Source organism: Solea senegalensis, linkage group LG15 (genome assembly GCF_019176455.1).
Source record: "Solea senegalensis isolate Sse05_10M linkage group LG15, IFAPA_SoseM_1, whole genome shotgun sequence".
In the NCBI taxonomy this organism is placed as follows: domain Eukaryota; kingdom Metazoa; phylum Chordata; class Actinopteri; order Pleuronectiformes; family Soleidae; genus Solea; species Solea senegalensis.
This window is the reverse complement of record NC_058035.1, coordinates 17,477,418-17,503,379: the sequence shown is the minus strand read 5'-3', so window position 1 is coordinate 17,503,379 and position 25,962 is coordinate 17,477,418. Positions and strand designations below refer to the sequence as shown.

The following is a 25,962-nucleotide window of genomic DNA, read 5'->3' as shown; positions in this document are numbered from 1 at the left end:
GCAACAGTGACTACAAGTGCCAACATGTGCTCCTCAGACACCCTTGGGTGATCACATACTCAGCAGACAATGCCCTGGTGACCACCTGAGACTCAGGGAGATGCATAAAAGCGACATCTGAGTCCTGGCTCTCCTCCATGGTCATCCAATCCTTTCTTGCTAACGTAGTTAGCCAGCAAATGCAGCCTGCCCTCTACTTCAACAACACAGTGATTGGCGGACGGCCTTGAAGTACATGAAGCAATTAACCCAAAGCCACAGCAGAGTGCGGGCCACGTGCATCCTCCATGTGATGTGACAGTAACGTGAGATAATTATAGTCAGGAAAAGTATGAGCTGATGTCAGCAGCTGGAATAATTTTCCATAGAAGAGAATGTCATTTGATTCCACAGCAAAACATCACATGAATCCTTAAAATATTCATACGATTCAGTCAACAGAGATACAGCAGCCATGTGGATTAAAGGCATGACCCTGCTTTTGTTGCCTAACATTTTATTTATGCACTCTGTCTGTATGTGGAAATACATAATGCACATTTGACTAATGTGTAAGTAATGAAAATACATACCTTAATTGACTGTAGAGCTAATTATACATGTCTGTGAATTCAAACAGCGCAGCATCCTGCCAACATGACATTGTTTCGGTCAAGTGTTGCATGACAGGATTGCGTGACGTCATTTACAGCTCTAGAGAATGAAGAGGCTGAGGTGGAAGGTTGGTCTGGGAGACAGCAATGTAAATCTGGTGGAGGCCCAAGCCACTTGTATATTCATATTAGCAGTTATACGTAAGATTTTAAGAAATAAAGGTGATTACCGCTATTCTCTTTATCAGTGGTTGTTCTGCCCTATGGTGTTTGGTGAAAGAAAACCACAAAAACAAACCAATGGAGCTCAATTATGAGTCATTGCTATTTTCTATCTTACATTTCAGCTCATCTTTCAAACTCAGTAGAGAGCACTTTAGTGATAATAAATTACAATAAAATTAAGTATGATGAAATAAATAATACTGAGCAGCGTTTCAAGGTGTAGAAAGTTAAATTAATGACTATCTGCTATGCTAACAACCAGAAGATTAATGTGCAAAGAGACAAAGAGAAAATAAGTGGGTTCACCCGGGTCTTGCATTCCCACTAATGCTCCAAAAAACTGTTTAAACCTGGGATTAAACATGTGTATTACTGAGGATAATGGTGCATCAGAGTTTTGTTCAACATGAACTGATTATCTGCAGGCAACCGTGGAGGCAGAGCGGGAGGTTGTCAGTTCAAACCATGGCTCCTTCAGTCTGTGCATGATGTGTGATATAAAATAGCACTGCAAAATGTACTTTGCAAGAAAGGAACGTTGTACAAACATAACATTTACAATGAGATGTGGAAGAGGCAAGCAAAACTAAATTGGAAGGGAAGAGTTGAATGGCGGCAAGGACAGAGGGAAAGGATGAAGGGGTGAGGGTCAGGGTTGGTGGGTCTAGATATCTGAAATCTAAAAACAGTGTGCTTGGTGTTCGGCCTTGCTCTTAGTGTAATAGTGATTATCTCCTGCAAGACAGTGTGTGGAAATGACTCAAAACAGTGGCTTCATTCAGGTTAATCAAGGAACATGTTCATCTGTTTCGTTGGCCTCCTGAAGGTCTGTGTCCGTGCAGGTGGGTCCAAGCCTGCAGCTGCAGATCAGGTGCTGTATGGTTTGGGGGTCCTCTCCACAACTGCAGGCTGCGCTGGTGGTCCTGGCCACCTTGGCCCTCACCGGGTCAGGGTGGCCCAGTGCCTTCTGATCATGTCGGCCCCTGGGGCCAGAGACTTGTTGGGGGGTGGGAGTGCCCTGTTGTTGTTTGGTTCACTCCCCTCCCACAGCTCAACCTTGAGAGCCTTTGGTGTCCTCCCCTCGAGGCCATGAAGCTGCGACAGGGTCTTAATCGCCAGGGGGCCTCCTGATGTCCGTGTAGTGGGTGAACATGTTCATGTCTGTGAATGTTCAAGGTCATGCACTATTTTATTGTATCAGACTGTTGCTATCCAGACAGTACCCTGGTCAGTGAATTGTTGGTCTAATCTGTGTCCTTTTCATAGAACGTGTTTACAACAAGACAACAAGAGAAATGCTGAATATTACCAAGCAAATCATCTAAGCACTTTGATCATTTCAGCTATTTCATTTGAGCAAATGGCTTTTGCACTGGAATTATAGCTGGAGGAGGATTTGCCTGAAGGAGCTTGTGATGGGATGGGAACAGACAGCACTTTCTGTCTTTGCCCACTGGCACAAGTTCAGTTCCAGAATAAAAACACTTAACTTTTTTCCCTGGAACTGTTACGGGAATATTATCAGCCTCACCCCGCCCTTCCTCTCTCTTTCTTAAAAGCCATCAGCAAACAGACCAGATGTGTCAGTGAGTAAATACAGAATGGAGTTCATCAAAACAGGTTTGATCTTAACTGTGTGAGAAAAGCAAACAAAGTGGATGGGCTCAGAGAGAGGAAAAACAATATAATGTCAAAGAGATAACAGCAAAGACAACGCTGAGTCAGGCTTGTGACGACCAGCATGATCATATGCAAGTGCCGGCTGGTGTCCATTGTCTCCATGGGGTCTCCAGCCCTCCTCACAGCAGACAGCCTTTGTCCTGGCCCACTCATTAGGGTTATACAGAGTATAGACACGGCCCCTCCCTCTATTTGGAGACACCTCATCCTCTCACACACTCACACACTCACACAGACATCTAAATGCCATGTGGGTGCCTCCTGTCTGGTCATGTCAGCAATGTTCACTATCAGTGATAAGAACAAGTGAAACGGTCAGTAAGGGACACAGAGGTGATATTATATCAAAAGCTAAATGAAACCTCACTGCCATTGAAAACACTAGCCCTTGAAACTTAGGGAAATACATAAAACCAAAACAATGCATCATAACAATTAGAAAAATACATTTGTGAGCATTTTATCAGAATGAAATCAACCAGCCTGAATTCAGTATTTCCCTAACACCTATAAATCACTTGGCGTTCGCCTTCTTACAGCTTCTCTTTTCTAATAGCAATGGTGATGGTGCTACTTGCAGCAGATTGTGTGTCAATCCGTACATTTATAAGACGTCATTATTGCGTTATTGACTAAGACTGGACTTTTAAGATACGTGACTCAAGGTCAGACTAAGACACCAAGATAATGCAGTTGGGAGTGCATTTGCTACTGCATGTATACATTGAACTGAACTGAAAACATATTTAGATAGATAAATTAGGCGCTCATGTTTGCACATGTTTCACAATTTCCACTCATTTGGGCTTTGACCTAGAAATAATGTAAGAAAGTGGAACATAGAGGAAGACGTGTGGAAAACATGGCAAAATCCATGCTGGGAGGAGCTCTTTATACTATGCTATAAGCTATAAGCTGTAGGCTATAAACATATCTTGAATTAACTTTGTATGGAAATGTACCAAGTCACTCATCAGTTATCTTTGCGGGACTCAGTACTGAAAAGAACTGCCATTCATTTCCTTTTGTTGGATTCACTTGTCCTGCGCCTCTCCCAAACAGGAGTTATGGAAACTTACCAGCATATTCAAATGACTTAGCAAACTTTTTGTTTCTGCAGAGCAGGAAAATGCTGTGTTATGTCTTTCCAGTTACTCTTCACTTCACACGTGTTTTTTCAACATGCAACTACATACCTATAACTATAACTAAAACTATAACTGTGACCCTGTCCCTGATAGTTTGTCAAGCTTTGCCCGTCTAATCACAAAAAGAAAAAAGAATTTGACTGTTTTGTTAGTCAAATTTTGTTTTTTGTGGAAATTAACAACATTAATTAATAACATTAATAACATTCTGCAGGTATGTCTTTTACATGACAGTCTTTTACATCACAGTAGATGCATTTGTCGCATTTCCAGCGGCTCTACTCGCCTCACCTCGCCTCGCCACGCCACGGTTTAAGTAGCGTTTCCACTAGCATATATTTAGTACCTGCTCCGGCGAGGTTCCACGCGTGTTGTAGTAGGTACTATGCGATGATTGGTCAGACTGCCGGCCGCTGACTGGCCGAACTAACCTAATGGTGCTTTGCCGAGGTGAGGCGAGGTGAGTAGAGCCGGTGGAAATGCGCCATTAGTGTGACCAGTAAGGCACACAGCCTAAAGGCCTGCTATTTGTTTTGTTCCTGTTGACTGCAGTTACTAACCTAATGTTATTTTTTTGTTGGAATTACAATAAAATGTCACAGAATGAGAGACAGAAATGATTGGTAGATTGGTACATGGATGGGAAAGCTATGTCCTAAGAAGAAGTCAGACACACTTTTTGGAGCTATATAGTAGCAGTGGTGGTCCAGGGCTACAACACGTTAACAGGTTTCAACATAATTGTTTGTGCACACAATTTGCATGACAGTAATTGAATGTGTCAACATTTACCCCAAACCCCAACAGCTACTTAGTGTAACAGTATTTGTACAAAGTACAAAATTCACAGTTACAGTTAAAATTCACGCATCTGTACTTTACTTTGTTATATATATTTCTAGCAACTTTTACTTTTACTCCACTACATTTCCTCAAAATTTCTTTGGTACTTGTTACTACCATATCAAATCAGAAGAAGAGTTAGTAATGATCTGTATTTATATAGAGCTTTTCTGGTCTTGATGAGCTGCTTTACTTTACTACAGTTTTGCCATTCATCCATTCACACATCTTTCGTACCCATTCACACTCTTCAACATGAGGTTAAGTGTCTTGCTCAAGGACACACGGAGCCAGGAATTGAACCCACACTCTTCCAGTTGAAAGACAACTCACCCTACCACTGATAATATTTATTATTACCATGGCTCAATCCTTACTCTGCACTTTGTTTTACTTCAAAAACTTAAGTACATTTTATATGAGAAAATCACTTTTGATAATTAAATACAATATATGTCATATACCTTAAGACTTTTACTTAAGTAATATTATAAAAAGTGACTAACCAACTTTTACTCAAGTATCCCTTGTAGGAAGTGCTGTATAAAGTGTATAAAATCTTCATAATCCCAACCTCCTAAAGTGTCAATGTTTATAGCATCAGAGATACGAGCTTATCTGGTGGTGGAAAACCCTTGATTTAAGCATTTACTGGTTATTGTTACATTCATATTGTTAATAAGTTATTTTAACAACATTACAATTGGGCCTTAGTGAGGTACATTGCAAACAAATGATGCACATGAAATCGAAATACGACTTCCACACGTGTGTATGTGTGTGTGTGTGTGTGTGTGGTGGAGTTGCTCCGCCCATAACACACGAGTCCTCCCCTTTGCACGGTGAGTTTCAGTGCGTGTCTCGTTACCTAAACTGGTGTGTCCTCAACCGTCAACGCTGGAGAAACGGAGGCGAACAGGCGACGTTTAACTACCGGAAGTAGGTCGCATGGATTTATTTCGTTTCCCGGTCCACACTGGGACTCTGGGGTAAAGAGTGGAAAAAACCTGAAAGTGAGCTTAGTGTGAGCTGCCCGGAGCTCGAAGGACGTTTTGTGTTAGGAGCAACAGCGTCCATATCAGGAGCGACCATCTAACCGCTGACTGAAGTAACCTTGTGAGTAGCCTCCATTTCTCCATCGCGTGCCAGTTCCCGTCTCAACAGAATGGCTTTAAATTAAGTGTGTGGTTGTTGTACATTTCTTTGTTTACCCTTAGGAAGATTAACAAGAGTTGAAGGGTAAAAGCAGCCCTAAGTTCCGCTACAGCATCTGTCTTGGGGGGGAAAAACGAGTGTAACGAGTGTTTTCTGGGATATGTATCAATCATTTCCTTCCCCAAAAAAACTACAAACGCTCAGATTTTCTCTTCGTTTATTGAAACGTCAAATGTCTACAATAATGAATTGATTAAAAATGGGCAGTTTATGCAAATTGGTAATCTATGAAGTGATTGAGTGTTGGGTTCTCTGAGAATTGCTGTAATTTCAGCCTCTCAGATAAATGCAGTGACATTACACTGAATTTGTAGCTAAACACATTTTTGTACGACTTTATATGGACTAAACATTAACTTAACTGTTTACAATCGTCTCAATGACACTTGTACTTGTTTAGAAAAGCAGTCGATTTCTCTATGTATAGCTGGATTAATATTAGTTGGTGTCCCCGAGGTGAAACAAAATCCTGTTTAAGAAGCCATACAAGACTCAGTCACACAAATAAAACGCCTGATTTCAATCCAGTGTGTGAGGGAGACACATGAGAGTAATTTATTCTCCTACTGCTCTACCTACTTCTCCCTCTCTCCGATGTCATGTTTGCTCTGCATCACCACGATAAAAGTTTTATCCTCATGAGCAACATTTTCCAAGGCTGCAGTTCAGGGGGGTGTGCGTGTGAGTGTCAGCTCAGTGGCTCTGCTATGTTTACACATTAAAGGATGAGTAGCCTCCATCCCCAGAGTTTGCTATATCCAGTCTTGGTGGTTACTATGACTACAACACTTTTCAAACACATGACAACATGAGGAATTACAACTTTCAGATGTATTTCTTTTTTATCAACATGACCATATTTCCCTGCGATGGACTGGCGAACTGTCCAGGGTGTACCCCGCCTATCGCCCGATGTAGCTGAGATTGGCACAGCACCCCCCCGCGACCCTCTGGTGGAGGATAAAGCGGTTAGATGATGACTGACTGACTGACCATATGTCCTTGTTTGGCGCTCTGCTCTTGTATCACACACACCACAGATCGTATCTTTAATTCAAGTACTTGTAATGTTTTTCTGAGTGTCTCATTTTATCGCAGACAATGTCGTTTCTGGTACTTGCGGTCTCTCAATCAAAACAGCAACAGAAGACCTTGTTTGATGACATCGCAAAGAAACGTGGGATACTGTGGGAATATTGGTGTCGGGGGAAGAAGCACAGCAGACGGCAATGAGTACACATGACCCATTAGTCACAAATACACAGTCAAATGTGTAAATAAAAAACACACTTGCTTATTGGTAGTATGGAATGTTTCCTTACTGTGATTTCCCCCCTGATTTTATAGCTGTTGTATACGGTACTGCACAAATGTAGTGGTGCATTTGCTATGGGCTTTACAGTAGACATGTAGGTAACTAGAAGTCATGCAGCGAGAACTGTGAAATACACAGGAGAGAGTCAGAGCAGGCAGGCGAGGTGAGTGTGTGTGTGTGTGTGTGTGTGTATGCTTTACACGTTGCTTGTTCTGGCACTGATTCAATTCAGTAAAAGTTGTGTAAATCATCCATGGTCATTTCACAATAATAGGTGAAGGGAATGATGCAACTACAAAATATAAATACAATAAAAAACTTGTCATTTCCTGTTGTGTGTGTGTGTGTGTGTGTATTCATATATATATTAAGAATCAAGATAAGAATCAAGCTGCTATGGTAGAGATATTGGATATTGATTTAATTAATTCCCATAAGGTCAAAGTACTAACAATGGCAGCAATTAAACTTTATTATTTCTCTTCCAATCTCAGTACATCAACAAACAAACATTACGTAATTAGTAAATTCAGCTCAACAACAGTTGGTGAGCAATAACCTGGTCCACTTCTCTACTAAGATCACATAACCATCAGGCTGTTGACACTTGTTGATTAAATCTAATTGGTGAACTTTTTTCAGAAGCGGGGCCATTTCTTTACCACCTCCTGTAAGAGTGAACGGTGATTATGGTGTGTAGTTTTTTTGTTATTTCATTTTTATGGATGTGTGTGTGTGACTTTGCAGAATGTATATTTTTTCAGCAAATAAATGTACTCCTTTCTAGTGCACTGCACTGCAGAGAAACATAATTATCTTAAGAGCATCCAAGCCGTTACTTGCAAAATAAATTTGGTTTTCTAAAATGTTGAAAGAAAAAACGTGGGTTAATCTCCAACAACTACCAGGGATATCTCTGGGAGGAGCACCATTGTTCGCGAGCGGCATCACAAACCTGCCGCTGTAGTCTGTGGAGTAGGAGACAGTACTCTGGAGACCTGTGAACAGAAATCACAGAACAGTGGCGAATTGTAAATAAGTTAAAACTTCTTAACAATCTTAAAAACGTGGTTCGATCTCCAACAACTACAGAAGTCTGGTGTAAAATCACTAGTCACTCGAAGTCACTGCAGTTTCACGCAGCAATGCATCGATGACTCCGCCCACGTTGAGTAGGTACTCTTTATTGTAGTGGAGATGCAACCTAACCGTGCCAAGGTGAATAGAGCCAGTGGAAATATGCCTTTAGTCTAGTCATGTTGAAGTGCACAGTAGAAGGTGTGGAAATCCTTTGCCAAAATCCTCTTCAGCTCTTGCATGTTTGAACTTCAGCCTTTTGATTGTTTTTGGCTGGATGTGTGGAGCGGGGTGCTCACTCTCTTCATCTTCCTGAAAAATGGGGGAGGGGAGGGTTCCGTTGTCTGAGTGGAGAATCTTGTACTCCTCCGCGCCATCCACGTTGTGAATAGAAAGATAGATGATAGATTGAGGGAAGTGTAATTTTTGTTATGTTGGAGATTATGTTTAGAGATAAGATTCTGTCACACATACTACAAGGTTATATTTGCAGGACATTGTGATCATCTTTATGTTTGATGTTCCAAATGTGTGATCTTATCAGTACATTGAGGAATTGCTAAATGTAATGGCTTTAGGGAATCATTCATGTTTTGTTTTGTTTTGTTTTGATACATTTTAAATCCTCTTACTCGCTATGTGGTATCTGAAAATTAGAATCAATAGCTGTGTGAGAATGTACAGTTATGTGTATGACAATACCTAATTGCTCTGAGGCCATGCACTGTAGGATCTCCAGCAGTTTGTCTGAGAGAAAGAAGGTGTGGTCCACTTGCCTCATGTGGGATGGTCTGGTGTTGGAGCAACCCCTCCAGATCACTGCAGCATATTCCACCGGCTCACTGATGTCTCTGTTCCCCGGGCTTCTCTCTGTTACACTGTGCACAGAATTACACTCCATTTGTGCGTAACCTTCCTTTCTCCAGATATTTCTGTGTCGCTGGCTTCTGCTTTTGGATAGCAAACCTGAAGAGGGCATTGCTTAAGAGCAGGCTTTTGTTTCTGGCTGCCACATCCATCGCTCTCCTGTGATGTTCTCCTCATAATGTGGTGGTGCTTCAAGATAATGTACAATACGTGAAGCAAACTCTTTGGCAAAAAGACCATCTTCACCCTCATGCCACGGGTAATTGGTCACGTCATGCGATTTCATGTCAAAGATGGTAAAGTTATGAACACAGAGCTTGGTTCTGTAGGAGAGGGTGGAGGCTTCAATAGACACTACTGTTTAATCCCCAATGTTGACGGGATCATTCTGCCATCCGCTAATAGAAGGTGACAACAAATGAATGCTGACCTCCTGGACTCACCTGTGTCTGTCCACCGCCACTTCACATCACTAACTTCCACTGAAGACTTTTCCTCTCTTTCCAGTCTAATTTTCTCCCGAAGATCTCCTCAGACTGCAGACTTGCATGGCATCCCTATTTCCTTGCCTCCTTCAACATGTGTTGGGACAACCAAAACCAGTTAATCCTGACATTCCTAGTGTAGAAAGACTGGTTACACCTTGGGCCGGTACAGTTTTCAGCCCGACTATGTTTACTTGGCTGTTTGCCTGAGCTCTTTATTGCCTATGACTGGAAGCAAGCTCACTTAAGAAATGTGCAAACAAAACAAGCACTTTCTGCTCATTGAAAATACAGAAGAGCAGTTAAAAAAAGGTGCATTTCAAAGTGACAAACTTGGCTGCATAACAAACACTTGACATATGTAGCATTTAGTAGTAACAATAGTTAGTCAAACTACAATACACATACACATAAACTTTTTCTCCAGCTTTGTCCCTGTGTTTCCACTGGTTTCAGCTAGAGGAGAAAGTTAATTAAATTCACCTTAATTTAGCTCAGTTTCAGTTTACATCAGTGGGAAATCGCAGAAGAAATCCTGCAATTTTGTTTCGGCCATTCGCTGCTGTCACCACCACTTATCAGCCAGCTAACATATGGACAATTGGCACCTATCCCTGTTTGTTTCTCTTTGGCTTAGCTAACCTCACTCACATTTCAGGTTATTTTATTGGTGTTGTGTCCAGATTTATCTACATTAAAAGATTGATAACAATAGAATTTCCTAATTCAGTGGTGTGATAATGTAACGTATGGTACCAACTGGAATCAGGTAAAAGAAATCATCTGTCAAAACTGCCCTACTTATGCATTGCTTTCACTAGCTGGGAAATCAGTATCTTGTTTTTTAGTTGTTTCCTGTGTGAACTGCTCTACCAAGTGTGTGTTTACACCAAGCACAGCTGCCATTGGTCAAGAAATAATTCCACTGCGTACTAAATGGTACACCATGATACATGTGCAACATTTTATTTATGATGGCTATTTGAGTCACATGAATTCAGCTCAGTTTTCCTCTCTTCAAGTGTTTTTGTGCTGAGCTAGGCTAAACACATCTCCCAGGCACAGAATGCATTAGTAGAAGTACTCTGTATTAACAATCTCATCTGAATACAAACAAGTCAACAAACAAATGCATGTTTCTAAATAACAGTGACTATGTTGGACACAAATAAACTGACTGACTGACCTTATACTGAAGAGCCTCGGTGTCGGACACGGTAAACAACGAGCCGCTGATGTGTTTTAAGTCAAGTTGGAGCCGAAATGTGCGGCTAACCGCTATGTGGCTAACAGCTGATGACGTAATGCCTGTTTGTTGTCGCTAGTTTTTAGCGTCACCAGCTGTTAGCCACTCAGCGGTTAGCCGCACATTTCGGCTCCAAATGGACTTAAAACTTTAAAGCTCAACTTTTATTTTATATGAACAAGCAAGATGGTTAAGAAATAATTATTTTTCTAAGCCACCGTGTCCGCCACATTTTCGCTCAAATGTCTGTTGTGATGCGTAGCATGGGTGGGAGAACAAGGGGCACGTTTGAGCAACTGAGCTAGGCTTGTAGGCTCAGAGAGAAGGGGTCGGCTTTATTAAATAGTGTTCGCAAGGCAACATAAAAATAATATATAGTATGGTGATATTGTCTCAACTCCATATCTCTTTCAAAAATATACCGGCATAACTCTTACTACCGGTATATCGCCCAGCCCTACCCTATGGAGGATAGGAGGAAGTGTTGGACAACAAATTATTTGAAACTTTTAGTTTAACCCCCATACACAGAGCAAGACAATTTGATAACAGCAGTGTTCTAAAAACCCATGATCAAAATACAATATGTGATTTGCCAGAAACAGATGCAGCTGCTGTTATGTAAGTGCTTTGCTACAGTTTTCCAAGATCCATTAAAAACAGCTTACAGGGATATACTGCTGCCTATACACGGCTAATCCATATTGTTACAGCCATTTTACCGACATCAGTATCTCCTGACTCTGATAAATACATCAGTGGGTTTAATACCTTTAATGGCCAAGGGGAAAAATGAACTGACACCAGTGTTGCCTCTGATAGGCAACACACACAAACAGAGCTTTTATTGTATGTAATACCTTGCATGTATGCAGCACTTAGAGCAAATTCTCATGTAAGTACATTTAGACAATACAGGACAGTGTGTGCTTAGTGGCCGTGCTGCTTCTGAAATTAAAGTTGCGCATTGTCAGATGTGACACCAGCAGTAAACTGATGTGTTTAGCCATCCCAAATGGTTGATGTTGATATTGTGCCAGGCCTGTACTGCGGCCATCTGCGGCACCTTTTTCTTTTCAGTCTGGTCTTTGACGAATGACACATACACGTGGTCAGTGCAACTGAGGTCAAATGAGCATTCAAGTGTTGGGGCTTTAAAAATAGACCACTACTTGTCTTGCATTTGTATCAACTTTACTATGTACAATTTAGTAGGCCTTTCACGTTTTACAAAAGTCAAGTTCATACAATTAATATTTGGATGATTTAAGAAGTTAACCCCAGTTTTGCACTTCACCCTCGTGATATTTACTTAAGATGGTTTGATGCACTTCTAGACTGTATATTTTGAACATGAATGGGTTTTTATGGTCTGTGATTTATCATTTACTGCAAGATGTCTCTGTGTTTTTTTAGTTAGTTTCTGAATATTGGTCTAATTAAAAGAAGTGAATACTTCACTGGAACTATTGGAATAATGTAATAGGTATTTTGTTGTAAAAGTGACACAATGTAGGATTTCAAATAATGTCTCCAAGATTATTGTTATGTTACATTAACTTACACTACAACAGGATGAATGGTGATGCAGCCCGAGCAGGTCTATCTAACCTCTGGTTTCGGGTCCATGGCACAAAAAGAGAACTACGATGGCATATGTGAAGCTACCTGAAAATTCGGATAATAATTGCAGCCATAGATGCTTTAATTGAAGATCATTGTTGTGCATTGTCATGAAATTTGAGCACTGTGTATGAACGCATCTATAGATCCATATAACATTTATTCAATTTAAATGCTGGCAATTATTGTAAAATTAAAAACACTTTCACTGTAAGTATAATGTTCAAAAGGAGATTCAACAACAACAAAACCATGTCACTGCTAAATAGATTTTAGTTGTTGCATCATACATTTTAGATGAAGTGGATCATGTATAATTCATCAAAGTTGTATATTAACACCAAAAAGAATCATGTCATTAGTGTGATTCAATGTTGTGCAGTTGTTTTCCAGGAAAGGAAGTGTACTTGGGCATTAGAGTGGCTGGAGGAGGAGGAATTTAATGAGGGGAAATGAGCTAGAGTGGTACATGACCATTAAAACAAGCTATCACTCAGAGCAAACTGGGAGATGATAATGGCTACATCCAAGCATAACTGAGACCGATCTCACAATATTTGCCTGCCAACACTTATCTTCTGCGAGGCCAACAGATTTTCTGCCTTTTCTAATGGTAGGACTTGACATGTGGTCATTGGCACGGACTCTGATTTTGTTTCCATGGTTTTCCAACCACTTGAGTGTGACACGTTCCTGAGATTACATTTCAACAGTGTTTGGGAGGGAGTTCTAAATCCAGTGCCTGTGTACCCTCAGGGTGAGAAGAGTATGATACACTCTTTCTTTTGTAATCATTGCAATTAATACTGCACTTTATGTACTGGCACTGCAAGGGCATGTATTTTAATGTGCAAGCAGCTTTGTGATGTGTGTTTTATTACAACTTCATACGTTTGTAAGTGTGAACTACTGGCTTTAGTGCGACTAGCTTAACTGCATTCCTCAGTAATGTTCAGGAAGTTGTGGTATTTTAGAAATAATCTCGATTCTCATTTAGGTTGCAGTTTTGTGCCATTGATATCATCTCTATTTTACATCAGGAAAAATGAAGAATAACCCCTCAGCTCTAGATCATAACTTTAATATCCCAGAGGGATAGACCAATACACAGCTCTAATTTATATAAAAAAATATTAATAACCAAACAACTTTCCTTTAAAAAGGGTAGCTATGATGCATCTTTGGCTGAAGATTTTTTTTTTTGTCCGTGATGATAAAAACAGCATGAACATGGGAAATAATCATGACAATGTTTGCATTTCTCCTTTCTGTTAACTGTTCGGCAGTGATGACTCATGGGTTTCAGCAGCAGGATGTGAACTTTTGGGGACATGGACGTCACAGTTCCTTTTATGGCAAATATGTTTATGCACAGAAATTAGGTTTTATATTTGACAGAAGTTTGGACACAGTTGACTCTCTGTTAGCAGATTGAAACCTGGTGCACTCTTCCTCCACACCGTCTTCCTGCTGTCACATCCTGAGGATGTGTAACATACTTATTTATCCATTTGTAGTTCATAAGAGGTAATCAGAGGTGATGCCGGATATACCAGTTCCCAACACAGGAAAGAACCACATGACTTCTTCCTTCATAGTCATTTGACAGCGAGTGAGAAAATCCTCAAGACAAAAAAGCTTTGCATCACAGTGGCGTTTGACTGTCGTTTAAGGTGTGTTTTGCTCGGAGGACAGGGTTGAATGCCACCAGAGGCACATATGGAAGGAAAAGGAAGAAACAGAAACACTCGGTCATCAAGGTTAATGTACCCTAAGGAGTGTTCTTGGATTGAGTTTAGATGAAGACACTTCACCTCCTGTAGTCCAGTTAGGGAGGTTGGTCTCTTCAGATAGATATCAAAGGGCAAAAAAAAGTCTAAGGATTATCATATTGCTTTATCTCATTACTCCGCAGTTAATCTGAAAACTTTGTCGAAACTGTACAAAGTATTCTCGTGATTAGAGTTGACTGAACATGGTGTCCACGATCAGTAAGTCACACTGGGAGTCATGGGTTAGGATTACACATGGCATGTGTCATGCATTAATCAAATAGAGCTGCAGCTAACGATTATTTTCATAATCGATTAATCTGTCGAATATTTTCTCGATTAATCGTTTGATCCATAAAATATCAGAAAAACCTTAAAAAATGTTGATCGATGTTTTTCAAACCTGGAAATGATGATGTTCTCAAACGTCTTCTTTTGTCCACAAACCAAAATGATTGACTTTGAATGATTTCTTTGTTCTCTAGAGCAAAGAAATTAAGAAAATATTCATATTTAAGAAGTTTAAACAATTGAAAATCTTGCTTTAATCATGAATAAAGCTTCAAACCGATTCATCGATTATCAAAATAGTCGATTAATTTAGTAATCGATTAATCGTTTCAGCTCTATAATCAAACATTGACTTAGAGAGGGACAACGCTTATCAGTACACATACTGTATACACACTCACTTAAAGCTTAGATTATGTTCTCTGTGAGTGATGTGGATCATGTGCTGTCAGAGTGGAATGTGATGATAAAGGGGAATTCCATTCTAAGTGTGTCTGTGTGTGTGTGTGTGCCTCCAATGGGGTCAAACTTTCAAAATGATGAAACCAACAAGATAATCAGGGATGATGCTTAATGGTTCTTTGAATGTTATGTAACAAATCAAGACCTTAATTGTGTCAAACTGAAATACAACCAAACATCACCAAACTGTTCTTTTTAATTGAACAAGAAAACCGCTGCAAGGACCAACTTAAAAAAACAGGGAAATCATCAGTCAAGCCGATGTGTCTGTGACTATCTCCACCACCTCCAGTGGGACCTTTAGGCCTTTGTGAATACCAGTGATGACTGTTGATATTTGGTGGGCAGGCTCCAGTTCAGGAAACACCTTCCTCCGTTGCTGCCCTTGGGCTATTTATGGTGCGCTTCTTTTCACACCATGTCGCCACTAGGCCCGTATTCCCTCGTGCCGAAACATCCTCTTATACACTGCTGCCCTTGGTCGAGTTGTGTTCGGACATGGCTGTTTGGTTGCTTTTACATGCTGCAGTGCAACCTATTTGCATCGTACAGTTTATACAGACAGACTGTTGATGGTGCGTTGCGTAACGCATGAACGACATTCAAGTTGAAATGGAAATGGGTGTAACATGTTGCAACGCAATGGGCAGCTACACCGGGAAAATGGATTGTCAATTGTGAGACGTTTGTGTAGCCAAAGATGTTTTACTGATGGCACATCTCTGGGAAATGCATATGCTAAGTCTGTGACAATATTCCAAGCAGAGGCAGTTTTAGCTGGAGCGCATGGCAAGAGGCTCCTGTGCTGAATATTTCTCTCTGTGGACCCAAAACTGAACCAGCCTGTGGATTTTGAGATGTGGAGCAAGAGAGAAGCATGTCAAATTAAGTAGGGCTGCCTGACCTAAATGCTGATGATTAAACTATAATTGCTTGTTTTCAATCAAGAAACCCTCGAAGCTAATCATATTAATGAATTCATTATTAATTTGTTTTTGTGACACCGATGTTCATAAGAGAACAACAACATTGGCTAAATGTATTGTGTATATACGTGATGAAATAGCATTTATTTTCTGTATTCATTATTTAGTTGACAAAAGGTTATTGGAAAATGCTCTTGGATTCAAGGAGATGGCGCTAAATGTCTAGTGTTTGAGATATTTGCCTGGAATTTTCTTGATCTCAACTGTCAGTTCATCTTTACTTTTACTGCACACCCCAGTAAAGCCTCACCTGCTGTAGTTCACTGTGACTCACTCTCTCGGCTTTCAGCAGTGTCAGCAAAAACCCGAACCCTCTCCCAATTCTCCCACTGCTTGTTAATACATGTTGCCCGGAGTAAGAGGCCGCAGAGAAATTTAATGCTAAACCCAAATCCAATTTCACTCCATTTCCGTTATGTTCACATTCAAACAGAAGTCGAGTCGAATCGCTGTGTCATCACTCTGTCGCCGTTCTTCCTCCATACTCATTTAAGGACTGAACTTTGTCCAACAGACCTGGCTTCAATGGTCGTCACTTGTCTGCTTTTTGCTTCCTTATCTGCTCTCACATGTGCAAAGCCTGTCGTGTCTGCACTGGTGACCTCTTTCACACTAATGTCTTTGAAAAGGCCTTTATTGCGGCACAGTGTGTGCTAATGTGCTAAACTGATTGCATGATTTATCTTTATTCTAAATAACTTTGAGATTAAATTGTTCAAAGAAATTATCATTATGCAGTTTGAATACTACGAAGGAGGATTAAGGCCACATTGAGGAAAAAAACATTTTCACAGATTTCACAGTTTTAATTTACGAGATTAAAGTCGTGAATTTACGAGAATAAAGTCGTAATATTCTAACCTGTTGTTTTAGAAGAGGAGAGTTGCGGACTTGGAGGAAATCGCTGCTTTTGTGGAGGGGGAAATGGCTGGAACTGGTCGACTGCCGGGTTTTCGGTGGCTGCATCAGTGGGCCATTCAGAGGGGTTTTGTGGTTTCTCTAGTTTATCATATGAATCCATATGCCATAAGGCGTTGGGGCCTCTTTAGGTGCAGGTCTTCTAAAACGACAGGTTGGAATATTACAACTTTATTCTCGTACATTTATGAGAATAAAGACTAAAGTCGTAGAGTTACGACTTTATTCTCGTTCAGAATTCAGATTCTGTTCTCAGAGTTTTTTCTCAATGTGGCCCTAATACTCCGTTGTAGAATACAAACTAGCACTACAGTACTAAACTACTACTTTTTCATAATGATGCACTAATTGTGAGTGCTGGGTTTACACTTAGATGGCACTATTGCAATGACCTTGAACCTGAATATTCACTTCAGTGGCTCTGGGGATTTTAGCCACATGCATTTGTTAAGTAGGTCGGGAATAGGCACACCAAAATGTCTGTGCAAGCCACAAGTGTGATCATTTCAATGATAAACATTTTACAGTTGCAGAAAGCTTTACTTACTGCTATTAAGGCTTATTGCTTCATTTATATTGTCTTATGTCCTGTCCTCTCCTTCAAAAACACAGCTGACCGTTGACTACCATCCACTCGTCTGTTTTTCCTGAGCTGGTTCTTTTGATCGAATCCCTGCAAACATGGTGGAATTCAGGCCATCTTTGGATCCGAATAGGTCCAGTATGCAAGGTGGCAATATGCTGCACTTTCAGCTTGTTTGGCATTGGGTGGTTTCTGGTTTTCTGGTAGCTAATGGCTAGCATGTCGAGTGCCATTCTGAGTCTACCTTTCCATTCATAAACTAAAAATATTCCATGCTTTTAGCTGACAGAGCATCAATTTGGTCTCCCCAGCAGTTCAAAAGTGTAGTGGTCTGGATTGTGTGTGTGTGTGTATTTCTCGTTTTCTTCTGTCTTTTCTTTCTAGGTCAAAACGCAAGGGCAGGAACTGTGGCACATGCACAGAGCACTTAGTCCAGTTTGAGTCCTATTTAACATGCAATTGTAGTTGTACCATCTTGGACTACATGTATTTTAAAAGTCCTGTTTTTGTATCCACAGAACGTCATAGACACAACACTGGCAACTGACTGTTGTGACCATACTTCCTCTGCTCAACAGTTTTGGGTAAATGGTTGTTTTTAAGTGAGTGTTTCAGAGTCTTAGTTCCCCTCAGTGAAAGGTGATATGCCTCATTATCTGCTCACCCATCATATCTAGCCCGGTGGTTTAATGATTAATGAAACTCAATCATGTGTATAAAAGCAAGTTTCCACACAGGGTCTCTATTAAGATCCTTTTCGTTTTTGGGTTGTTTTTTTTGTTCACCAGTAAATGGTGGTGGTTTACTGATCCACCGAAGACAAATAAGGTGCTTGTCTGGTGTTTACTTCACATTGCAAACCCAGTGGTCCTAAAACTGAGAAGAAATAATTACCAAGACACCTGTGGGTGATGGTTATCAGCCAAAGAATTATAATGACAGTTGGTTGACAGTCAGAAAAGTACAGTAGAGCGTTTGGCTGCCTCTAAACGATCTGTACCAAGTAGTGCAGGTATAATGAATTAACACAAAGGCCAGCACATGCCTCTATCTGAAAAATTAAGTTTCTGGTTACCCTTAGCGATAACACTTTGCCCCATGTTTTCCTCACTCAGAGCTCATTTAGAGAAGCTCTAACTTATGAGTCCCAAATCTGAAAATATTGCGTTAGAATTTAATATTAATTTTTGCACATACACCAATTGTGATAGTGAATTTGAGCAGCAGTAAATGGTTAATGTGAAATTAGAAGTAGTCATAAAAGCTTGGTGGTCACTTCGTGGAGTTAAGAATACGTATTGCACTTGGAATGAATGATTTGAGAGCTATCTGCCAGGATACTCCTCAGTTTTTTCCCTGTGCTTCTTTTCCCTGATACCAGGCACTATTTTTAGTACCTGTTCCGGCGAGGTTCCAAAACGTGCTGAGTATGCAATGATTGGTCAGACTGCCGGCCGCTGACTGGCCAGAGGGCCGTCATAGGAAGAGACGTTCCACACACAAATCAAGCCCAACAGTGCCAAACTTAAACCTACTTAACAACCCTAAAATGTGGGTTAATCTCCAACAACTACCAGGGAAATCTCTATATTTAACAGAGGAGTCTGGTGTATTTAGGGACAGCACCGGTGATCACTCAGCCGTGCAGTGATGACCCCGCCCATGTTAAGTAGGTAGGTTTTTTTGTAGTGGAGATTCAACTTAACCGTGACGTGCTGAGGCGAGTGGAGCCGGTGGGAATACGCCACTAATTAGTGGTGCAACGGATCATCAGCGATCTGTTCGGATCAATATCTTCGGTTCAGCACACCCGTGATCCGCGGATTGATTTATAAAAAAAAAAAGTTGTGCGCATGTTCAGTCTACACACAGCGTGGTCATGGTGAGCTTGAACGCCCCGCATCATTTAAATCCCCTGCATGGGAGCATTTTGGCTTCCCTGTCAAATATAATGACGAAGGAAAGAGGTTAGGTCTGAATGGGGCCTAGATTACCCTGGACTGCGTTAACCTGGACTCCTCTTCATTCACCTGCTCATTCACCAAATTTTGTTCCCATTTGTTAGATTTCTAGAGGAAAAGGAAGGAGTTTTGCAGTTCTTATTACAAAGTTCCCCATAGTTGTTGACACGCTGGTTTTTTCATCTGTTTTCAGGTTCAACACACCTCCACTCCTTCACATTTCAAGCTGGCTCCTCTTCCCTAGAGGGCAGAGTTAAGTATGGGGTAAGAGTGAACAGGAGACGCAAAGACAAGTCAAGTTGAGGAGGCCCACTCCCCTGCACAGGTAAGATTACAGTTTGAACTTGCACCTTCACATACAGTCGACCCATCATCAAATATTGCAGTGTACTAAAAGAAACCTGCTGCTATTGTTTTCTGCAGTCTCTCACCCATCACCCACCAACCTCAACTAACTGTACATTTTATCAACGACCGGCTCTAAGATCTAATCATTTTGGTACACCTCTGCTGTCTGTGCTGATTAGTGACTCTGCAAAGAGTCCAAAGATCAAACGGCCTAGAAGATCTACATTTGCATTATATTCTACCAGCCATAAAGCTAAATGAGTTAATATAGGCCAGTTATCCAGCTGGCCCACTAGGGTGGGTAGGTAGAATGTTCCTTATGTTGTCTGTTGATGTCTGCTGTCTTTGTCATCTATGTGGTGTCCTGTAAAAAAAGTGCCCCACAGGGATAATAATGTTATCTACTACTATTACTAAGCTCCAAGATCCACCCTTCTTTCACCTAGGACAATGTGCTTATGTTTTGTAACTATTTATTCAACAAATTTAATGCCATGAAGTCTAATGTGAAATCCTGTTTGGCTTGAGTAGTTTGACAGCTAATTGCAGGCTGTTTACACATCACTGCCTATGTAAACATGGTAAACCACACCGATGGCTAAGCTGATGACTCATTCAGAAGTGGTATTAGCATTCGTCCCGAGTGATCCAATCATGTGCACATCACGCAAAAGTCCAAATCTAAAACGTTCCTCTTTCACCCTGAACGCATCCTCGGACCCAATAGCGTAAAACCAAATTTGGACGTGGTCTGATATTTTCGATGGCTTCTAGACGTCGGTGGACATGAGCAAAATAGGGTGTCTTCTCTTCAGAGGTCCAATTATGTTGCTGCCTTTCATCATTCTGTGTCACCGTCGCAATTCAAGGGAGAGGACAAAACGGCAAGGAAATGGATGAAGAACAGACCGTAAAAGTAGGAGAGGGGAAATGGTGTAAACAAAGGACAGAGAACAAACAGGAGTGCAGCAGTTGCTAGGAGGCTGAGAAAGCAACATGATACAGAGGCAACGATACAGCCAATGGTTGAGAGGAAATAAAAGCAACTAAGTCATTGTATATCAAATTTAACTTGGTCAACTTGACTTTGCGTACATTTTACACCGTTTACACTGTCTTCTTTTCAATCTATATCCTTTTCTCTCCGTGTCTCCAGTTTCAAATGCATAAAACTTTATTCATCCCCGTAGGCAATGCTGGGGATGCAGTAGTTCTGTGTCTTTATAAAAATCTGTCCAATAGCGATCACTCAGCTGGGCCTTAACTGCAACAGTTGGTTGATTAATCAAGTCGATGTTAGAAGGTGAAGTTCATTAATAACATAATAAAAACTCTAGATGTTGTACGGTTCGTGTGGCTGCATCTCTCTCAGAAGGATGTAATGAGATGCCCAGAGGCTGATGGAGGAAAACATTTTTTTTTGTAATCAATGAAAGGTGAGACGCGGGGAAGAGAAGGTTATCAACAACGAGTATGTGTGAGTGTGCCAAAGCAGCAACCTGAGGTTGACTCAAACCTTCTGAAAGACTGTATTGTCTGTTCAAATCTACTCCTCACCGGGATTAAGGTTCTCCATTGCTGTGACAGATTTCTGTCCGCTGCATTCCAACGCGGCCACATACGAGAGTCGTGAAGATGTGAAGGAGAAAAGGCAAAGGGAATCAAACCTTGAGATGTAGAACGTAGGCTATATAGAAAGGCGAACGCTGCCATGTTGGCAAATATTCATATATGCCATGACCATCTTCTCTCTGCTAATTTCACAGCGACTACCCCCATGTAGAAAGTGCATGATGATTATGTCATGATAGCTTGATAGCTTACTGCCATCTTGTTAGTCTGTCATAGGTCATTCCTAGGGGGTTGCAAAAAAAACGTAAAGTTGTGAACTGTACATTACACCTGCGCATCAGTCCTCACTCCACCAACATCCTTACTTTATACTGTAAGTAATACTGTATATTAAATATAGAGACACCTGGACAATGTGTAAATGCACCGCAGTGTTATTAAGTTAGCACCGCTCCGTCATCGGTTTACAGGACACAGCAGTATACCTCAGCTGTAGAGCCAAGAGAGTATCAAAGAGCCTTTTGTTTTTTTCATCTTGCATGACCTCAGGTGATACATTCTGGTTTTATTGTTTTATTGTATCATGTTCGAACGTTAGTGTGTGTGCTGCTTTTAATGATTGCCTCTTCAAGGCACACGTGCCGTCTCATTTCCCATTGGGTCACTTGAACGGTACCTTAAAACACAGAATAGTATAATATATACATATACTGTACATATACATATATATGTACAGTATGTGTATATACATGTATATACGTGTGTGTGTGTGTATATATATATGTGTATATATATATATATATATATATATATATATATATATATATGTATATATATGTATATGTATATATGTATATATTGTGTTTTCTCTCTTGCCTTTCTGACTTGTGTGCATTTGTGTGCTATCTTTCAGTGTCCACCAGTGTTTTGTGTGTGTGTGTTGTATTCCTCTGTGTAAAGCTTTACTAACATGTTTAAAACATCAAGATGGCTTTTTTTGTAAAAGCCAAACAGTCTTTGAATTTAAATATACTTTTTGTGTTGGTTCTACAATCAATCCATGATTTTATATAAATAAGTATCTGTTATAAGCTTCAGGTTTATTTACCTGCCGAGTCTCTGAGTTCAGCTTTAGATTCTCTACAGAAATTAGTAACTGGACTACAGATTTCTGTGCAAGCAGGACAATTTCTTTTTAGTATCCTGTCATTTGGCCATTTCCATTTGCGTCCACGGAAGTTACTTCACTGATAAGTGGTTCTGCATGAAGTCTCTCCGTCTAATTCGACTAATTCCACTTTCAAATTGCAATTAATATTCATTCCAAAGGCCATTGCTTGTTAGATGTTGGTACTATGTTATTGAATTGAAACTGTTGAACCTAAGTGTTTCCTCTTGATAGCGTCTTCATGGTCTTTTTTGTGTGTGTCTACTCAGGTGGTTACGGGTGCAGGGCGTTGTCATGGCGATGGCGCGGAAGAGGATGAAGCTTGCGGTGACAGTGGTGATGGTCAACCTCTTTGTTTTCATCCTCATTTTTCGACACAGCAGTCAAAAGAAAAACGGACGTCACAAGGTGCTAATCCCCACCGCCCCCTTCTGGACCAAATTGGCTCCCGTCGCAGCCTACTGGAACCGCCAGCAGCAGATTGTGGACTTTCACAACAATCCAGTCTTGGCTTTCAACTACAGCACCTCGGACCTGCCCGAGTGGCTGTCTGAGACCGGCTTGTCCAACCCCTGCGAGCCGAATGTCAGGGTTACCACTCAGGTGAAAGACTACAATTCCCTCCCAGACCGCTTCAAGGACTTTCTACTCTACATGCACTGTCGTTCCTATCCAATCGTGCTGGACCAGCCTGATATCTGTAAGGAGCCACCGTTCCTACTCTTAGCTATCAAATCACAGGTTTCGCACTTTGACCGCCGCCAGGCTATCCGTCAGTCGTGGGGCCAGGCCGGTGTTATAGCCAATCAGACGGTAGTTACGGTCTTCCTTCTAGGCAGTGCCACAACCTGGGATTACCACCCAGATCTGTCCGAGAGTCTGCACGATGAGAGCGCCCGCCACCGAGACCTCATCCAGTGGGATTACCGGGATTCGTTCTTCAACTTGACTGTAAAAGAGGTTCTCTTCCTGGATTGGATCCAGAGTCGCTGCCCGGATGCCCACTTCATCTTCAAAGGCGACGACGACGTGTTTGTCAACACCTACCACATCCTGGATTTCCTCAAGGGCCTCTCGGAGCCCAAAGCACGGGACCTGTTTGTCGGTGACGTGATCACGGACGCAGGGCCGCACAGAGACAAGAAGGTCAAGTACTTTATCCCAGAGAGCTTGTACGTCGGGAAGTACCCCCCATACGCAGGAGGCGGAGGGTACCTTTACTCTGGTAACCTGGCAGCTCGTCTGCAGGGTGTGTCACACCGTGTTCCGCTCTACCCAATAGACGATGTATACACAGGTATGTGTCTGAAGAAGCTAGGACTGGGCCCAGAGAAACACAAAGGCTTCAGAACATTTGACATAGAGGAGAAGTACAGGTCCAACCCCTGCGCCTATAAGAGCTTAATTCTTGTGCACTCAAGGAGCCCGCAGCAAATGATCCAGATCTGGTCCTGGCTCAGTAGCGCTGACCTGAACTGCCAGTGACGACTCCACCGCAGCCAGTTTGGCATCAAGTGAAGCGTCCCTTGTTGGGGACATTTAGGGAATGCTCCCAAAATGTCAGTGATGATTTACATAATCTTTCATATGGTGGTTTAAAGGTTGGCAGCTTTAAGTAAAGATATTATTATAAAGGTCACTTGGAGCCGCTGCTTCGTGCACTCGATGCATTATACCTCTAAATATGAGGACCAGTGTAGTGTTGGCTCTGTTTCTTAAAATTGACCACCATAGTATTTTGACTTGATGTCAGACATCCATTCGCGAGCTCATCCTGCTTTTCTGTGTCAAACGAGCTTTACCCAAAGTGACCACGACTTTCTCTGTGTGCACATATTTATATCCCAACTATTTATGGCCTTTATAATGCTTTAACACTGTGTCAGCTCCGGGATGGAGTGTCTAAATGCTGTATTATACGTCTATGAACTGGGATGTGTCCATCTGCGATTCTGCTGTCTGTGTAAGGGAAGAGACACGGTTTCCGCCACCAACTGTCTACAAACATGGAAAAGTGGATATTTGTTCAACGACTGGTTCCCACATACAGCAGATTAGCACGTCTAGCTTCAGGCCAGCTTCCCGGTGAACACATCTTGGTAATAGCTGCTGGAGGCTCTGTTTGTGCTGCTTCCCCCGCCCCCTCCCGTATTCCCAAAAGTATTCATTTGTGACTCAATCCAACTCGGTCTCAAGACTTTTCTCCCTCACAGCTTAAGGAAACGTAACTTTTTAATTCATTTTTTTTATGGTTTGCAGTTTAGTAACTCTCTTAAACAGGTTCATTTTGTTTCTAAAAAAAAAATATATACCAATGCTAGCTTATCTGATTCCTGGTAACTGGTGCTGTCTGAGGTTTTTTCATACTTTAAAGAGTTGGACTAATTTCATGTTTAAACGGGGGAGTTTTGGTGGAGTAAATACACACTTTGTTTTTAGGAAGTACATGGAGTAGGAATCTGTCTCTGAACAGCTCAGCAGGTCTGGGCTTGGCTTGGCGTTTGTGTGGAGAAATCTAAATGCTGTCTTATTCTGCTTCAGGTTATCGGCTTACATACAAACAAGCTCTTTTGAACCCAAAGTGCATTTCTGACACACACACACACACACACACACTCACTTTGAGCTGCCACAGTAGAGTTTCAGTGCAAAGTGTTCACTATAACTTGAACTTGTTGTGATGTGTCTTTACTGTGACGCCAGAGACTCGGGACTTGAGCATGCTTTAAAATGCAGGTGTCTAAACATGTTTAGTGCACTCACTGTTTGACAAAGTGGCTCTGTAATGTTGCCTTATGTAGCCTCGAGGAGGCTTCATTTCATTTGTTCAAGATCACGTTTGCAGGGAAAGAGCTGTCGGCATCTTTAGTCCCTGTGGAATCAACGGCAGATTGTATCCATGTTCATTTCAGGTCTTTTACTAATTCATATCCCGTGTGTTTTAGCTTCCTGACAGGGTTTGCGTTTGTTGGTGAGAGGTTCTAATTGGTCAGGAACTGATTTTGGGATTGATGTCCTCATTTTTTATTTATTTGAAGAAGCTTGGCTTTAGTTCACATGCTGTCTTTACCTGCTGTATGAGAGAAGTGCTGCACATACTGACTTTTCCTCCTGTCTTAATGTTCTTAAACAGCTGTGAGACATCTTTTATGACAATTCCTGTCTCGCAGTAGGAGATGCTCTTTGTTTCTCTCTTGACCCCGGTGCAGGGTCGGCCCATCTCTGATTTATTTCACTTCATGTCAATACAGAAAGTGGATTTCCTTCAGTATTTCTACACAGTGTAACTGGCCTCAGTCCTATCCAGAAAGATATAAAAAGACTCTGTTGACTTCACAAGTCCAAATGAGGGAACATGACTCAGGGAAAAGCAGCTGATGTCACAGGACTGTGTGGAGACTCACAGCCCTTCCTTACAGTGGAGTGTATTGGTTTAAAAAGAGGAGCCTGACCTCTGGTGGTGAAGTCAGAAATCACAGCTCTGTGTTCAGGAATCCCCAGCGCTAAATTCTAGAAAAGTATCAATAACGACTGGGTATCTATCGCAACTTTTAACATTTGTCATCCATAGGTTTTGGACAAGC

The 25,962-nt window shown here is 41.3% G+C and overlaps 1 protein-coding gene across 2 annotated transcripts; it reads left to right on the top strand.

The window, feature by feature from the left end:
* The first annotated feature begins 5,337 nt into the window (after positions 1-5,337).
* b3gnt2b (UDP-GlcNAc:betaGal beta-1,3-N-acetylglucosaminyltransferase 2b) lies at positions 5,338-23,907 on the top strand. Of its 2 annotated transcripts, XM_044045991.1 has the most exons (4): positions 5,338-5,605; positions 17,848-17,913; positions 19,484-19,615; positions 22,648-23,907. In XM_044045991.1, exon 4 carries the CDS (start codon positions 22,673-22,675, stop codon positions 23,861-23,863), a length of 1,191 nt encoding a protein of 396 aa, XP_043901926.1. In that variant the 5' UTR covers positions 5,338-5,605; positions 17,848-17,913; positions 19,484-19,615; positions 22,648-22,672; the 3' UTR covers positions 23,864-23,907. The 2 variants fall into 2 exon arrangements, with proteins under 2 accessions (XP_043901926.1, XP_043901925.1); XM_044045990.1 differs by lacking the exon at positions 17,848-17,913.
* Positions 23,908-25,962: the final 2,055 nt, after the last annotated feature.

What these genes read in the sequence shown, in the direction of transcription:
- b3gnt2b (XM_044045990.1), top strand. Translation starts at nt 22,673, where the DNA reads ATGGCGATGGCGCGGAAGAGGATGAAGCTTGCGGTGACAGTGGTGATG.